The sequence below is a fragment of the Anopheles ziemanni genome, chromosome 3, assembly GCF_943734765.1.
Source record: "Anopheles ziemanni chromosome 3, idAnoZiCoDA_A2_x.2, whole genome shotgun sequence".
Taxonomy (NCBI): domain Eukaryota; kingdom Metazoa; phylum Arthropoda; class Insecta; order Diptera; family Culicidae; genus Anopheles; species Anopheles ziemanni.
The window spans coordinates 18,266,809-18,283,232 of NC_080706.1; the positions used below are offsets into that span (position 1 = coordinate 18,266,809).

Consider the following 16,424-nt stretch of genomic DNA (forward strand, 5'->3'; position numbering starts at 1 on the left):
AGTAAAAAGTGAGCTACTCTTAACGAAGAAAATGGCTACGCAAACTGTTTTTTTAAAGTCCTATGAAAGCAAAAGAACAATCGAACAAACAACAACAATATCTTATTTATTTTAATAAAATTATGCGTGGCATGTGTTACTTTAACTGATTTCCAACGACTGTTTGAGAACGCAAAGCTGCGTTTGTCTCTTTCTTTCCGATCCATGCTAAAGTTACGTCATCAGACGCGAATGAAAACAAAACGTCACGCATGATGCAAGCGTCGATCGCTCCCGGAACGCAAGAGCAACAGAAGCACAGTTTATTTTCGTCGTTCTTGGGCAGCGACTGTGGAGTCCAATTTTCGTGTCCACCACGCCAGGGGAAGCGGCCTTTCGCTGGCGCATCGAAAAAGTGATCAAAGCACGTGGTGTACGTTCTCGTAAAGTGTCGAAACGATTTGTTTTGCAGCGAATAAGCCGGCAATTTGGCGGCGGAAAGTGAAGCCGAACGATTCCCACCAGCGCCGCGCAGTGTGTAGGATTGTGTGTACGCTTGTTTGCATAAGGAACGGCCGGCAGATAGTAAAACCACGCGCGTGCCTGTTCTCGATCGCTCTAGTGGAGGTCTTCAGTTGCGGTGCGGCAATTTGTAGATACTTCCCCGGGTATTCGTACAAAATGTTGGACCGTATGTTTTTGGTTTTCCTTGCGGTTCGTATCGCTTCAGTGTTTCTTGTGACGACATGGTTCGTTCCGGACGAATACTGGCAAAGTTTGGAGGTGGCCCATCGCCTAGCGTTCGGGTAAGCATTCTTTTTGTTTTTTTTTTATTTAAAGCCCGATGCCGCCATTTAACCTTTAAAGGAGAATATTTTTAAATTTCAATGAACCCATTTTTTGGCCTTTTAGATACGGACACTTGACATGGGAATGGACTGCCGGTTTGCGAAGTTACTTATACCCCGCGCTCATTGCCGGCCTGTATAAACTGCTCGCACTACTAAACGTTGACACGGTGGAACTGCTAACGGTCCTTCCGCGTGTCCTGCAAGCGTTGCTTAGCGCGTATGCTGACTATCGGTTCTACGTTTGGACGAAAAAAAGCAAATGGTCCGCATTCCTGCTAGCTTCCTCGTGGTGCTGGTTCTACGTCGGTTCGCGAACCTTAGCCAACACGATCGAAACGTCGCTGACGATGGTGGCGCTTAGCTACTTCCCCTGGACCTCGGAATGCACCCGCTTCCTGTGGATCGTAGGGTTATCATTTTTCATGCGCCCCACTTCGGTCATCCCTTGGGTTCCGCTGTGCCTGTATCACTTCAAAAAATCTACTCATCCGACGTGGGAAATTCTGCTCAAGCGATACTTTCTGATTGGGCTCCTCACGGGTGCACTCAGTGTCGGTGTTGACAGCTACTTCCACGGTTCGCTAGTGTTCTCAACGTACGAGTTTCTGAAGTACAATGTGCTCAAAGGTGTGGGAAGTTTCTACGGAGAGCATCCATGGTACTGGTATGTGTACGCCGGGCTTCCGACTGTGCTGGGAGTTTACTTGTTTCCGTTCCTTCTGGCATCCTACGAAACCGTACGCCATCGTAAGGTGTACAAGGAGCGTGCGGTACTCTTGTACTCAGTGCTCTTTACGGTGGTCGTGTATTCCTTGCTTTCTCACAAAGAGTTCCGTTTCCTGCTACCGGTACTACCAATGTGTTTGTACGTTGAAGCCGATTATCTGTCCCGTTGGAGTCGCAAAGCTTCGAGGTAAAGTAGTATATGACAAATATCTTATCTTTAAACTAAATAATATGTCTTCATCTGTCTTTTGTAGCAAAACAATTTGGCTGGCAGCTCTTTTCATCGTGGCCGTCAATGGTCTAATGGCTGGATACACCGGACTCGTGCACCAGCGTGGTACGCTCGATGTGATGCCTTACCTGGCATCGAACGCAAAGGAATACCGCGATGAGTTCAACAACCCGGCAAAAGTTCTTTTCCTCATGCCATGCCATTCGACGCCGTTCTACAGCCACGTGCACCATAACGTAACGATGCGTTTCCTGCGCTGCGAACCGAACCTGGACGAGAAGGAAAATTACGTCGACGAAGCAGCTCAGTTCTACGAAAATCCGATGGGTTGGGTGCGCAAGAATCTACCGGTCCACCCAGTCAGCGCCCTTCCATCGCACGTGGTTGCGTTCGATGTGCTCGAGCCGCAGATCAAAGACTTTCTTTCCATCTACCGTGAGAAGGTGTCCTTCTTCCACACCGATTATCCATCGGAGCGAGTCGGGCAGTTCGTGAAAGTATACGAACGATACGATCCGAATGCGACTCCTAGGACAACCACAACCACAACCACAACCACGACCCCCCTTCCAGTGGTAGATGACTACGAAAATGACAATGAAGAGTACAATGCTTAAATCGACGCGCGTCTTATCGACCATAAAAAGTGTTCATGAACTACTTTTTTCTTTATCATTAGCGCTTTTTTCTTGAAATTTAAGAGCGTTCTATTCGATGCAATATCCTTCCGTAAGAAAAAGTTTTAATACCGTATGTTTTCTTTCCTAATAGATTAAGTTATCTTACCTTCAAAGAAAGGTACACGATTTAGTTTTTTTTATATTTTTCGCATGACATTTAGCTGAAGTTGGAATTTTTAGAATTAAATTCTTATTTCTACTTTCTATTTAGCTGAGATTTCATCTTTTTGCAAAATTTATATTTTCCAAATTATTTGTGTGATTTCATTTCTCTTCGAGAAACTGGAAGGTTGCTGCTTGGTTTTCTATCACTGCCACGTTTTATGTGTGAACAAATCCTAAATTTAATCAGTCGTCTTCCTGCCGTTCACGAGGAAGGACTTTTAGCATAAGGAAACTTTGTGCAACCATAACAAGAGTAGTAAATAAAGTGTTTTATACTAAAATATGTTGTGCGTATGAGTTATACATAAAGTGTTGTATACTTAAATATACAAAATGTGTGGCCAAAAATGATATACGAAAGCAGAGGAAATTTGAAATTTGCGCACAGCAAAAATTGGCTAGACACACAGTACGCAGCTTGCTACACCATTGGCTGCGTTCGCAAAATACCAATTGACGTTTATTTTTGCGCGAAACACGATTTGCTCTGCTCGTCTGCAACAGTTAGTTTGCGATTGTTTTTCGTTGTGGTTCGGTTTTGTTTGCCAGTGCGCAGTGTGTTATTTGTTGTTGTGCTTAGTGAATGTTTGAAAAATCGGCTTTAGATTTGTGGAATCTAGAATGCGATCGCGTAGGAATAGCGACATTCTGCAAGGATCTCGATTACGCTCTCGGAAGCGGCATACCGCAGGGGATGATCACAGAGCTTTGCGGTCCTCCCGGTAGCGGAAAGACACAGCTGTGGTAAGTAGCGAATAGTCTGTTCCTGTGTACCAAGTACAAGTCTGCTAAATTTCGCTTTTCGGCAGCCTGCAACTTGCAGTGAATGTACAAATACCGCGTACGTTAGGTGGCGTCGAGGGTCGTGTTGCCTACTTGGATACGAACTACGGGTTTTCGCCTCAACGGGTCAAAGGTAATAGGCATTATGGCATTCTAAAGAAAAGTGTTTCCTATAACCAATTTTCCTGTTTTCTATTTCAGAAATATCCCATGGTTGTTATGAACACTTCAGCAAACTTATTCGATTACGAAAACAACACGAAGCGGATAGGTTGGACAGTTTCCTGCCAGACAGTATCCTAGGCAACATACTTTACACACATGTGACGACCTATACTCACGTGCTGGAAGCTATTGCTGTGATTCAAAACAAACTGCACAATGGGGATAAGGTTTGTTTGTATCATCTGTTCCTTTGGAAAATGTTCAAACTTAACTCTTGTAATTTCAGATACGTTTAGTTGTCATTGATTCGCTTTCCTTTCTGATACGCAATACCATCAATCGTACACTTGAGCGCGTGAGATGTCTGCATGAAATACTTACCCAGCTGCATAAACTTGCCCATCGGTTCGGATGTGCGGTAAGCGTTGGATCCTACATTGCCCCGGTGAGTGATGTTTACAATTTAGTTTCTTTCTCTATTTCGTCATGACAGGTTGTAATTACGAACGATGTGACCACACAATTGACTGCGGATACAGGCAGCTCTGACCGGACGACGGAGTCACTGATCGTGCCAGCGCTAGGTGGAAGCCACAGCCACAAAATTAATCAACGAATCGTACTGGGAAAGGACGATTGCGAATCCAGTCAGCAAGACACGTACGTAGCATTGATAGACAAATGTCACTTTACGCCTAAGATTTCAATTGCATTCCGCATAGAAACCGGCGGGATTCGGAGTGTTAAGCGCAAAAAGTAGGATTGGCAGGAGGTTAAGAGAAATGTAGCGGAAGGATACCACTTTTATTATTAGCAAACGACAGTACAAACTAGGATCAAACTTCGGGCGACGGGTAAAAGAGACAACGGTGGTGTCATGAATGCTACCCGTGAATGCTTGTGAAGGGAACTTACATTCGATAACAATTGGTGTCGGTGAACTGGGGATGCCAGTAGATCAGGCTCAATAGGCAGTGAGAGTGACCAGCACGTCACGATAGTCACCACTAAGATCATCCTGAAAGGAGGAAAAGTTTCCAGATTTAACCGCACAAGCAGACAAAGGCAGGACGGGAAGGTTTTTGGTTTAGTTCGTAGAGGCGTGTGGGGTAGGATTGATATTTTGTGCTGTTTTATTTTTAATCTTTGACAAGCTGAGAAAGCACGAGGATGAAACTTCATAAACTTTGCTTTATATACGGGGTAGTGTTTGTAAAATTCGATACTTTATGGGTTGATCTGCATGATGACTGATAACAATCAGCTTTAAATGTCAAATCTCCTTAGTTAACCATTAACTTATTCTTTACATTTTCTGAACAATTTTGGAACTGGCTCAGGAATGCTTTGTTAAAAAAATGGCTATAGCTGTGGAACCGTTTTCGCGGCACCACAGTGTTTAGCAACGGCAACAGTTTAGTATGTGGCAAGTTCAGCAAGCAAATTGCCTAGATCACTTCCAATGTCGTCCTGGAAGAAAATGATGGCAGAAGATCGCTTTCAATTAAAAATGTTGCATTTTTTAAATTTCGTTCTCAATCCAATCTGTCGATTAGTTGTGGAGCAAAAACGTTATTTTAGTAGCCCCATGCGTGACCATGTCCGTTAGTAATTCTATTGCGTCAAATATCAGATTGAATTTCCACACGATATTGCGATATAAGCTACACTTACACTTTTTCGTTGTCATTTATTTATTGTTTCGACAATCAATACATTCATGGTGCAAGCACATTAAAAAGAAATAACATTAAACTTGGTATATATGAAGACAGTATAACATTTTGTGGTATTTGCAAACATTCAATTTGCTCAACGGCACGTTTTCTCGGGGAACAAAACGAAAAATCCTATTCGAAAATTTTTGCCTGCACACGGGGATATAGCACACACTAAATGCATGGCTCGCTCTTCTGTCTCTGAACGTGGCTTAGAACGTGGCCAGCATGGCCAAGAGGTCACCCAGGTCACCTCCCACGTCCTCCTGCAAAGGTGAATTTGCATTGGGTTGGCGGAAAAGAGAATAAGAAAACAAACGGGAGAAAATATTATAAGGCACTGAAGTCACGTTGGCGGAAGCTTTATACTGTTTATCCTTCCATTTAATCAAATTGTGCACGTTGCATGGGAAGTGTGTATCATAATGTAACCGACAATTACAAATACCAAAATTAAAAACTTATATTATTGTAGTAATATTCCTCTAATGAAGCCAAAATTAGGGGACTGTTTTTTTTTTGGAATGTAATAATACCATTGTGAGGGATAATATGGTTCGCAAATTTAACGCCTTTCGGCGTATGTTTGAGTATATTAAAAAATACTGTATTCTGCATGTTGCGCAATACGGCCAACCTAAATAGACCCGCACAACCGTATGTTGCAATGAACGTGCATAGGATCGTTCGTTGGTTTTGGGTTGGCCTGGGGTTGGGGAGAATGCTTTGCATTTTTGTTTTAGTAAGCGGCCAAATGGTACAGCAAATTAGCGTTATCGCCTCCAAGATCCTCCTAGGGTGTTGATAGTACGAAAGGGCACACAGGTATGGATGGAAAAAGAAAAAAATGGGAGAGAATAAAAACACCAAATATAAATTACGGTACTATCTATCGCAACAGTGCGTATGGGTAACCGTATGTTAACATTGTGTATACTCTAGACGGGGTTGAGAAGGAGAAGTAATTTGGTGAACTTCCGCTGCGGAAAGTTAATGCAAGACGATTCCATGGGGTTAAACATATTAGTTAAGAAGCATTCAGCCGAACGAATGTTAACATTCCTATGCCAGTTAAACAGATCAAAGAAGTAGCAGTGCATTATAAGATTTTTTTTTTTTTTTCTAAAGAACACATACATAAAACTATTATCAGCACGTGGTTTCACAAAAAAGAAAAATTGTTGCAAAATGAAAACGACAATTGCTTACTTTCACACGGCACTCGAAAAAGGGAAAAAATCATAATTCTACTGAGAGTTTGCATGTTTTATTACGGCTTGTAAAATATAGGCTTGTGACACATCTATGAGAAGAGGCGAACAAAAAAAAACTTATCGCTACGATTACAACAGCTGGTGCTATTTATGCCCTGAGCTCGTCAGTTCCACTGCTACGAGTGTAAGAAATTTACGGCAAGCTAAATTATGTAAAGAGCATTGAATTTTGTCTGCATATTTCATGATAGGACCGGGTTTCTGTCGACCAAGTTCGCTGTTATGGATTTTAACGGTGGTTTAAAAGTGTATGATCTCCAGAACGGGTTTCCTAGAAAACCTTCCTTTTCGGTGGAGTAACATTTAATAAGAGATTATTTATGTTTATCCTAAGCATATATATGAGATAAGGCAACATTTGTTGTTATTTTGCAGTGTTTAAAATTACGATTGAGTTTTCTCCGCCATTTGAACTCTCTGAGGTTGGTAATAGTTGTGCATCATCGGTAGAATCGATGGTGTGAGAAGGAAAAAAGACCTTGTAAAAACTTGCTAGATCAACAAAACTAATTCTTTTTCCACATTCATTGACGACATTCATTTTCTTCTCGCTTGGGTCTTTCTGTTCTGCCTATACATATAGCTTTTCCTGGCGCTTATCGGTAGCCCGAAATTGCCAGCAGAGCACGTTTGTAATCGCCCGATGTGTCACCCTGGAAAAACAGCAGTAGTGATAAAAGATTTTGGTGGAAAAATACGTCTCGTGTATTGGTCGTTTTTTTTAAAGCAAAGGATTTGGATTGGAATTTGATATTGGTGCTCTGCGGAGGGAACTACAGCTAGTCCCTTTGGTGGAGGCTTATGGTTTATGGAGTGATAAGGGATGTGTTTTTTAAAAATGAAACACAGTTTTATTTGCGATTACTTGTTTGTACAGTCATACCCTATTTGGTATGGACTATCGCAAGCAGTAATTGTTTACAACGAAATGACACATGGAAACTAGTTTATCACGTTCCTTACCAAAAATAATAATATTAACGGACGAGTTTTTTACAAACGAAGAAGGACGTAAAAGAGTAGGAATAAAAAAGCAACCAATAATTTAGCTGTAGTAGTCCCATTACTCAGCCATTTCGAAAACAACCATTTCTTACACAGAAAAACAACTATGGAACAGTAAGAAATCTATGTTTAGCAAGAAAAATAGCGTCACCCATATAGTGACGTGGTGTGGAACGTGTTATACTAATTTTACGCCATGTTTTGCAAGTCCATCCGTTTACCTCAAACTCGAAAGGGAATGAAGAAATCTTCGCTCTAACATTTGGTGCACATTCAAATCTACAGACAACAAACATTTAAAAAAGATCAACTCAAAATTCTAGCTCTACAAAATGATACAACAAAGTATTGGCATTGATGTTTTCACCCGTTTTTCAAGCTTTCAATCATGTTGTACCAAGGTGAGGGTCTCGTTATTAAGACTTCGCTGCGTGTGAAGTTTACTTTTCTGATTGTTAAGTGATGGTCTTTTATCAACAGAATCACGCACCCTGGATAGCAGGCGCGGAATGGAGAATTTGTAAGCAAAGGTGTGTAAATTGGCCTACTGATGGCGTATCGTGGACCAGTTTCTCAGCGGTTGAGTTTTTAGTCTTGGGTAGTAACGCGAACAAGGAAGGGTGTGGGACGAGACAATGACGATGAGTGTTGTAATAAGCAACAGAGTGTAATGGATTATAGTGGCACGTTGAATCCAATGTGGTAGGGAGAAAGAGAGATTAGAGCTTACAAGTAATTCGTCCGGTGTGGGGTTGAAGTGTTACTTAGGATGTTTGTGTGTGTGTCAGTAGGAGATGTGGAAAATAGTAATAAAGGAGGTAGAAGGAACATACCTTAATCCACGACTCGAGAGACTTGCCGTACATCTCCTCGAAAGCTTCCTTGATGTCTCCGAGATCAATCTCCGATCGGCTTACGATGATGCGAATGAGCGTCTTGTCGTTGGTACCCAGTCCGGCCATCGAGTTGTGCAGACGTTTGGCGAAGTACTGAACCTTCGATCGGACGCAGCGAACTGTACGTGAGAAGGGGGAGATTTTTTTTCCCATTATTTTCTAATAATGCTACAGGCTAGCTCCAACGGGTTGATCCTTTCTGAATCCGTTCATTCTTACCGATGGCCTTGAAACCCTCCTCGATGGCGCCGCTAAATTCACGCTTGACAGCATCCTCGATCGAGCTGCCGGCGAGATTCTCGTAGATGTCGAAGATGGCGCGGAGCTGCTGGTACGAGCGGGTCACCAGAATCTGGTTGAACACCGACTCATCCGTGCCCCACTGGCCCTCTCCGGCTTCGTACAGTGCCTGGGCGTCGGTTGCGGCGGCACCCTCATCAACGCCCTAGAGAGAAAGGGAGGAGTAACGATCAGTTAGGGTAGGATTCTAAAAGTTGCATCCGTTCAAGTGTGCGCCACTTGCTTTATAATTCACTTACATTGTTCTCGTCACGGTTGCCCTGCACAAGAGATACGCAGAGACGCTTGAAGGCACCGCTAGTGTCACCCTTCAGGTCCGACTCGAGCGAAACGCCATACATCTGCTCGTAGAACTCGGCGATCGTGCGGATGCCGTAGTTCGACAGCGTGCACAGGATCTCGATGATCGCCTCCTCGTCGGTGCCTATGCCCGAGACGGCATCGTGCAGCTCCTTGGCGTAGAACTGCGGCAGTGGCGTCATCAGCGCCAGGATGACGTCCTCAAACTTGCCGCCCAGCTCCGACTTCAGGTCGCTGATCAGATCCTTACCGAACGAGGTCTTGAAGGCCTGCGCAATCTCCAGCCGCTGGACGATACCGCGGCGGGCCAGCACCTCGATGATGGCCTTCTCGTCCGTGCCGAAGCCCTTCATGGCGGTACGGAGCGTGGCCGCATCCTCGTTGGCATCGAACGGATCCGCCGGGTAGACGGTCGGTGTGCACTGAAACACAACAGCAGCAGAAAGACTTATTACTCATTATCCTGGCAATGTTTTCAAACTTGAACTAATTCTTGTTGCTTCCACAAACTCTTTATCTGTCCATTGGTCTTCCTTTCTACTGCCCCCACTCACCGGTACCACAATGTATCTTTCCTCTTCCTCATCCTCTTCGGACGACTCGGACATTCTGCCTATCGAGTCAAACTGATCGTACAGATACCCACCGGAACCCTTGTGCCGTGGACCCCGCAACAATCCGCGAGTCCTCTGCACGAGCTGGCAACATGAATTATTGAGTGTCTGTTTCTGTGTCCCACGAACGGTTTTAGTCATGTTGTTGAAAAGCGGCGCGAAGTAACGGGATCATCCCGCGAGCGAAAGGAGGGCAAGAAAATTCGAAATCCGTTACAGTATCGTCACATATGGATCACATGTTGACACCATATTGCGAGTTACCATGCTTGCGGTGAAGTTTGTGTGGAAAAATCCTACTCATTCACATGATTGATGGGGGGTATGGTATGGTACTAAGTACACCGTATTCCTTTCTTCTTAGAGGTAATTTGAAGAAAGCTGAACACTAGGCACGTAAATGAATTTCAATATTTCCGACCATTCAGTGGAAGCAAGAAAGCTGATTTTTCTGCGATGAGTTGAGAAAACGGACTGGTTCAATTTTGGCTCCGCTCGCTAGCAATATTTATGAATACTACGAATTTATACCGTCGAAAGCATTCATATCTAGCTATACAATACAATCTACCTTAATTATCTCTAATTGGACACGGTGTGGCTCTTCCCACGTGTATAGCGACCGGAAGGATCGAGTAGATGGTCTGGGGGGACTGGAGGCCCCAAGTGTTATCGGTATTGATTTTTTTTTTTTATATTCCACCCGCTATTTTCTACGATTGCTTGACCCACGCCAAAAGGACGAGTAAAAGCCAATCCCTTGCCGCTTTTTCCGCGTAGGTTGAGTGACCTCGAATAATCGATATATAAACCCACTAATAGCGCGGCCGTTGTTTCCGTTTCCATTTGGTCGGCTTGACACTCGCGCTGTGCCGTAGTGAAAAATAGTGGAACGTTCTAGCTGTGGAGCGATTTTGTTTGCACATACATAGTAGTATAGTGGCCCCCCTCCGTCGATTCCGTGACACGGCAGTGTAGTACGCGATTGACCCACTACACTTTCGTGCCGTAAATTATACCGGACAGGGGAGGGAACTGGGAGGGTATTTTGAATCAAGTTGAGATCGTTCCATCTCATTGCATGGCCTCGCGTCAATATCATTTGCTACGATAGTTCAATGTCAAAGGCGTTCACGGATCGAGTTTGTGATGGTTTGAAGGTGGATTTATTTTGTTATTTAATAAATTATTCAACATTGATTGACCGCGCAGTAAACCTTCACACGAACTTGATGGATGTATTAGATCTAGTAAAAGTTGTATACAGAAGCATGCCTTAGTAGTAAATATTGAGTAATCACGCTCCGCGGGTAGTACTTATAACTAATCTCATTGCTTTGAACAGACCGTTTGTTAGTCACAATACGATGTTGTTTACACTTCGTTAAGCAACTAACCTTAATTAAATACAACAAATAGATTAGTAAAGATGTTTGAAAACTCTATAGCAAGGAACGTGCTGTACTTCACTGGTCATTAGTATCAATAAACATAACGTTTGCATTCCACCATCCCTTGACCTACTAAAATCAGCACGTTTGTGTCGATGTATATTTTTCATCTCCACGAAATACGCATAGTTCAAACTCCCATAAGACATGGCGCCGTCTTGGCTAGACCACACTCATCCTTTCCATTATATCTTTGCAGAGAGAACGGAGAGAGAACGTAGGGACAGATTTGCTGTTTCCGGCCTTTCATGGTTGTTTGGCCCTTCCACTATTTCTTTTTTGTTAGCATAGTGCTGTTCGGCTTCAATTTCCGTGTCGAATCACAGGAAGGCATTAAGACTCGATGCGAACAGAGGCATCATTGCATCGTCATTTTTGGCCGATGTGTTTGTCATCGTCGGTTTGTGTGGATTCACACAGGCGCGGTTATAGTGCTGCAGTGGATGGTTCGGAGGTCAACGTAATACGATGATGTCATACTCCAGGCGATGCCAAGGCAAAGCATACTCTCTGGCCGAAAAAGAGCAGGAGTATATAGGTAGCTCACGGTTGGGGTATGGCCAATCGTAAACCACCTACACCACAAAGAAAAATGTCTAGAGATAATAGAATATCTGCATTGCAAAAAATTTAATTTATGACAACAAAAAAAGTTTCAGGAACTTTAATCGTGTATTTCAAGCGGAAGAAAATTATCAAACACTAGTCTACAACATGGCAATCAATCTTAAAATGGTCTGGTCTGAATGGGTCAAAGTTATTACATCACTATTCTTATCAGGAAACTGATTTACTTTATTTTTAAAAACATTGATAAGCAGTGGTAACTTTCAGTTAGCGATAACGGCCCTACCTTGTGTCGTTATTGCTTTCACCGACAGATGGTTTGCATCGAAGACAATCCATTGTTTATGTAGACTGATAAGCAGAATGTGTCCACAACTATTGAACCGTTTAGCAATCTATCTATCTGCTTATAAACATAGTGAGGATGGTCATGGTTTTTCTAGGTTACTGATTAATCTGAATGGAAAACATTGTTTAAGACCTCTGATGATATGATCTTTGACTGTGATATGCTCTCGGCGCGTCTACTAGCGATCTGTTACATTTCAATCTAAACGTTCTCACCCGCTATATGAACTTCGTCATATGTTTAAGCATTCAGTTGTGCAAGTGTGGAGTGGAACGTGGTACTTGTCTACCCCTTCCATGCTCATCTGGATTAGTAGTGCACATTGGCAAAGCACTACAATCGAGTACATTACGTGTTCTAAGTCGGACAAACATCCAGTTTTACTTTGTGCTAGTATTGTATGACTGCAGGGCGATGTAGTTTGGTTTCGGTTGGAACTACAGGCGAACTAACGGGCCGTTTACGAATGCATCACTGTATGCATTTCTGAATGCGATGACGAATACGTTCGTCATTAACGATTCGACTACAAATTGTCATGATTCGTTCCTCATGGCATGCGAGGGCCACTACGGTCTTAACAGTTTTAATTGCATACTCACTTGGAATGGATAATACTGCGATGAGCTCATTTTCCACTAGATTTTTTGGCCGTCTGGTAATTTGAAACGATCAACTTCTACAATGGAAAAACGAAGGAAAAACAATCAGTTATGTACATTGTGGTGTTGTAGTGCATTTGGAATAAGGGGGTTTTTAATTTTAATTTATTTAAGGTTGTCTCCCACGTAATGCAGGGAGTGCAGTGGTTCCCCTCCAAAGACGCAGGTAGGAGCCACCCCTGCATGTTTTCGAAGGGCTTTTAGATTTTCTTTTTTCATTCACTGCGTCTATTTCACTTCCCTCCTTTTTCGACTGTGCTCCCGCGAGCTGTCAAAGGGAAAGAGTTTCTCTTTTCGGCTTTCCGGCCCAAACGCCGTTCGGCGGTCCGTTACTTTGCGACACCGCGATGTGAATGGGGCCATTCGCGTTTGTGCGAGCATTGCAAGTGAAGTGGTGGCGGCATCCATCCACCGCAGATGCTTAAAACATACACTGTTTGCCGGTTGACGCCGGACTCACACGGTTCGAAACGCAGTACGTGGCAGTGTGTAAGAATGGTATGTTCAACCGTGACACGTTTGATGATCACTCACGCGGAGTCGAGGATCGGCTTTGTGTTGACTCCCACGACACTATATGGATCTTAGATGAAGGGCTTGGAAGAAACATTCCTATGGCATTGCAATACAAATTTCATATGCTAAGCTGTAATCAAACACGTACACCTTTTATCAAAGGAATGGTAACTTGTCCCACCCATCAATCGAATGACTAAATTATAGAAAATACAAAGTTGTTAAAGAAGCATTACTATTGCCACAATAGCAATTGTTAAGGAGTGGTAACAAGGGAATGGTATGTGCCTAGGGAAATCCATCCAACGGACTATCATTAGCGTTGTGGACACATCAGGCTAATGGAGTTCACTTCACCTCAGGTTCAACTCTATGAGGTTGGGGTTGGAGGAAGATTGTCTTATCACATATGAAAGTAATAATTTATCCACTTAATTTCGTTATCTTTCGTTAGATTAAGATAACGGCTATAGTCTTCTTTCTAGGCGGAATTTCCATGTTCTAACTAACAAATCGGGTTTGGCTAGTGTGTTTCATCCATGGTATGTTTTGAAAACTAACATTTAAAAATAATTTGCTTTTACATGAATCATCTTGGGGTTTGTTCTACCCATTCTACTGTGTATCCAATATCCAAGGGCAAAATGATGTCATTCCTAACATTTATTCTACCGTGAACGTATTCGTGATGTGCTAATTGAACATGTTTTACACCTATACTAGCGATCGCGGATCGTGCCGTTTAAAATCATCTTACACCGGGGCCATTTGCTCTTGCACAACACAGCAATGTAACTGGAGAGGAAAAACAACCAGCATTTTCTAATAATAAACAGAGTAAAAGCATCTGTTTTCCGCTGGAGTCGCGGTAATTTTTTATATTCTGCCGCTCAAGTGATGTAACCCTATTGCTTGAACGTTGTTTTTAACAACCCTAGCTAGAAACATGATCAGTTGGGTTTTTAAAAACTTCATTAGATCTTCATCTCACGTGACACATACTCACGGTGTGTGTCACGTTGGTTTACCGGCTTTGCATTTCGCTCCGCTTTTCGGGACTAGCCATGTCAGGGGGACAAGTTTAGAAAGTTACCGAACACTTTGCCACAAAGTGCTTGCACCCCTGCTTGCATCGTTCGTGTTCAATTGGTGAGAGTAAAGAAGAAATCATCGTTAAATTTAGCCAATAGCTGTAAAATTTCTTCGAAGATTCATCTGCCGCAACGAACCAGGCAGTGAACGACTACCTAAGATGAACCGAACCGAACATCGTCAACGCGAACCGCGAACACCAGAGATACCGCTTCACTCACGGTGGTGTTTGTACCAACAAGATCTCCTCATCTTGCTATTTTATTGTCGTTTAAATTTTTCGCTTCCCATCCCGGTTGGATGCTTCGACTACAGGCTTTTTGGTTGCGTTCGTTAGCAGAATTTGTCTCGACTCTTCTTCGAGCGTTCTTCGCTTTCTGATCTCATCGCGTTCGCTGCTATCGCAGCGGTTTCCGTCCAAAGAAGATTGAAATGCGAATAATACAACAAAAAAAAAAAAAAAAAAAATGGCAAACTCATTGCATCTTCTTTGGAAGTTGTGGTGTTGCCCATTCCGGTTGGACGTAGCACTTAAGCGTTAACTTATGGTCAAACAGGTGACCCTTACGGCAAACGAAATCAACCCACGGTATCTGTTTTGGCAAAGCAACTTTTTTGTTGGATTTTGCATTACCGCCTTTGCGTACACTAACGTAAAGTCGTGTGTCGAAGACTGGCGAAGAATATCGACACGATTTGGACCACTTTATACAACAATCACTGTATCAATGTAAGCCAAGCTACCACCGAATTGATGCAACTAACATGTATGTTGACTAAAGTAAAGTAAAATGTATTCACTCACAGCTCAAGCTCTGGGAAACACTAACCGCACGCAACGACGTACTCTGTGCAACTGAATTCGAAACTTGCTCGGACGTCGGTTAAAGGAGCTCTCCGTTCATCTTGATGTGTGAATCGCGATTTGGCGTGGGGGGCTCTCATTCACTATAGAACAAGGGAAAGGGCTTGTTTTGTGAGAATAAAATTACCTACAAAATCAACCCTTATTCCACCCTCGTGGTTAGTGATATTGTTCCTACGTGATTTTTCATATTGTTTAAAATTAAATGTGTTTAAAAACCCGTGGAGAAACTTTGAGATTTATAAGAGTACGTTTACTTATTCATGAGATGGAAATAGTTTAAAGGGAATATAATTTAAAGACCATTTAAATGTATTTGCCATGTGATACGAACGTAATTTTTCTTTTTACCAATTATCCTGCTGTTTTCCTCCCATTGTGAATGCTCTGTTCACAAACACATGGCATGAACGTTGAGCTCCAATTAAGCTCTACTTTTCTTGGCGCATGGAATGTACCATTTCGATGCACGGCTTGTTGTTTACCATGGGCGCGTTTTTGAAGCCGGCTTTATCGAAGGCCGATAAAATGATGCTCCTAATCTGCCAAGCCCGTTTTGGGCTGTGCATTTGGTCAGTACTTCGAGCATCTTGATACTTTAATGCTGCTTAATATTTTGGTCGTTTCATAATGAAACACGTTTGCCGAAAACAGAATCTATTTGCAAATATTTGCAATGTCGATAAATGTGGTTCGCACAAATACTCTCTCGTATTGTACCGCACAAACATGGTGACGGCCTTCGCACTGACTCATAGTACGATCAGTAGAATTGTGATCTTATTCATCTGGTGACGAATGATCAGGTAGCTATCGTGTATTGTTTAGTCAGCTTGCCAACATTATCGTTGTGACGTCAGTTGTTGTTGTAGGATCAAACGATGGATGATTGTAAGTTATTTCTCTGTGTAGCCAATTTGGCTTTAGATGATCAGTCTTTCACAAATTTAAATGGCAAAATGTTAATAATGGGGTATTTGTGTGGTATGTATCTGACGTTTGTAAAATAGGTTTAAATTTACTTTGATACACATATAACATACGAAACTTTCCTCGTAAAAGGTTCATATTAGGAACATAAATAACAAACCTAATGACCGTTTTAATTAACGGTTTTTTGTGCCTGTTCGCGATGCGCTGTGCACCAACATTTAATGGTTTTTGGGAGCTTGAACTTGACCTACGCGATATAAAAAGTACTACGAATGTAAGCTCGGTACGTTGATCTGTGGTT

The 16,424-nt window shown here is 42.7% G+C and overlaps 3 protein-coding genes across 7 annotated transcripts; 2 read left to right on the plus strand and 1 right to left on the minus strand.

Annotated features, from left to right (window-relative positions):
• Positions 1-527: 527 nt before the first annotated feature.
• Positions 528-2,405, plus strand: LOC131287640 (GPI mannosyltransferase 3). Its single transcript, XM_058316705.1, has 3 exons — positions 528-785; positions 892-1,743; positions 1,811-2,405. Exons 1-3 carry the CDS (start codon positions 661-663, stop codon positions 2,403-2,405), a joined length of 1,572 nt encoding a protein of 523 aa, XP_058172688.1. The 5' UTR covers positions 528-660.
• A 777-nt stretch (positions 2,406-3,182) lies between these two features.
• LOC131287679 (DNA repair protein RAD51 homolog 3-like) lies at positions 3,183-4,755 on the plus strand. Its single transcript, XM_058316755.1, has 5 exons — positions 3,183-3,377; positions 3,443-3,549; positions 3,618-3,808; positions 3,868-3,999; positions 4,075-4,755. Exons 1-5 carry the CDS (start codon positions 3,217-3,219, stop codon positions 4,339-4,341), a joined length of 858 nt encoding a protein of 285 aa, XP_058172738.1. The 5' UTR covers positions 3,183-3,216; the 3' UTR covers positions 4,342-4,755.
• LOC131287677 (annexin B9) lies at positions 4,406-15,192 on the minus strand. Of its 5 annotated transcripts, none has more exons than XM_058316751.1 (6): positions 15,131-15,192; positions 12,658-12,734; positions 9,014-9,496; positions 8,694-8,919; positions 8,412-8,593; positions 4,406-4,599 (listed from the first exon to the last, which is right to left on the minus strand). In XM_058316751.1, the coding sequence occupies exons 2-6, from the start codon at positions 12,685-12,687 to the stop codon at positions 4,546-4,548; spliced, it is 975 nt and encodes a 324-aa protein (XP_058172734.1). In that variant the 5' UTR covers positions 12,688-12,734; positions 15,131-15,192; the 3' UTR covers positions 4,406-4,545. The 5 variants fall into 5 exon arrangements, with proteins under 5 accessions (XP_058172734.1, XP_058172737.1, XP_058172735.1 ...); XM_058316754.1 differs by lacking the exon at positions 4,406-4,599 and adding an exon at positions 4,970-5,051; XM_058316752.1 differs by lacking the exon at positions 4,406-4,599 and adding an exon at positions 5,392-5,565.
• Between the last annotated feature and the right edge of the window lie 1,232 nt (positions 15,193-16,424).

Coding starts and splice junctions, on each gene's coding strand:
- LOC131287640 (XM_058316705.1), top strand. CDS start 661: ATGTTGGACCGTATGTTTTTGGTTTTCCTTGCGGTTCGTATCGCTTCA. Junction 786..891: donor GCCCATCGCCTAGCGTTCGG/GTAAGCATTCTT, acceptor TTGGCCTTTTAG/ATACGGACACTTGACATGGG. Junction 1,744..1,810: donor TGGAGTCGCAAAGCTTCGAG/GTAAAGTAGTAT, acceptor TGTCTTTTGTAG/CAAAACAATTTGGCTGGCAG.
- LOC131287679 (XM_058316755.1), top strand. CDS start 3,217: ATGTTTGAAAAATCGGCTTTAGATTTGTGGAATCTAGAATGCGATCGC. Junction 3,378..3,442: donor AGCGGAAAGACACAGCTGTG/GTAAGTAGCGAA, acceptor GCTTTTCGGCAG/CCTGCAACTTGCAGTGAATG. Junction 3,809..3,867: donor AACTGCACAATGGGGATAAG/GTTTGTTTGTAT, acceptor TTGTAATTTCAG/ATACGTTTAGTTGTCATTGA.
- LOC131287677 (XM_058316750.1), bottom strand. CDS start 12,687: ATGAGCTCATCGCAGTATTATCCATTCCAA. Junction 8,920..9,013: donor GCAACCGTGACGAGAACAAT/GTAAGTGAATTA, acceptor CTTTCTCTCTAG/GGCGTTGATGAGGGTGCCGC. Junction 7,227..8,411: donor CTCTCGAGTCGTGGATTAAG/GTATGTTCCTTC, acceptor CTGTTTTTCCAG/GGTGACACATCGGGCGATTA.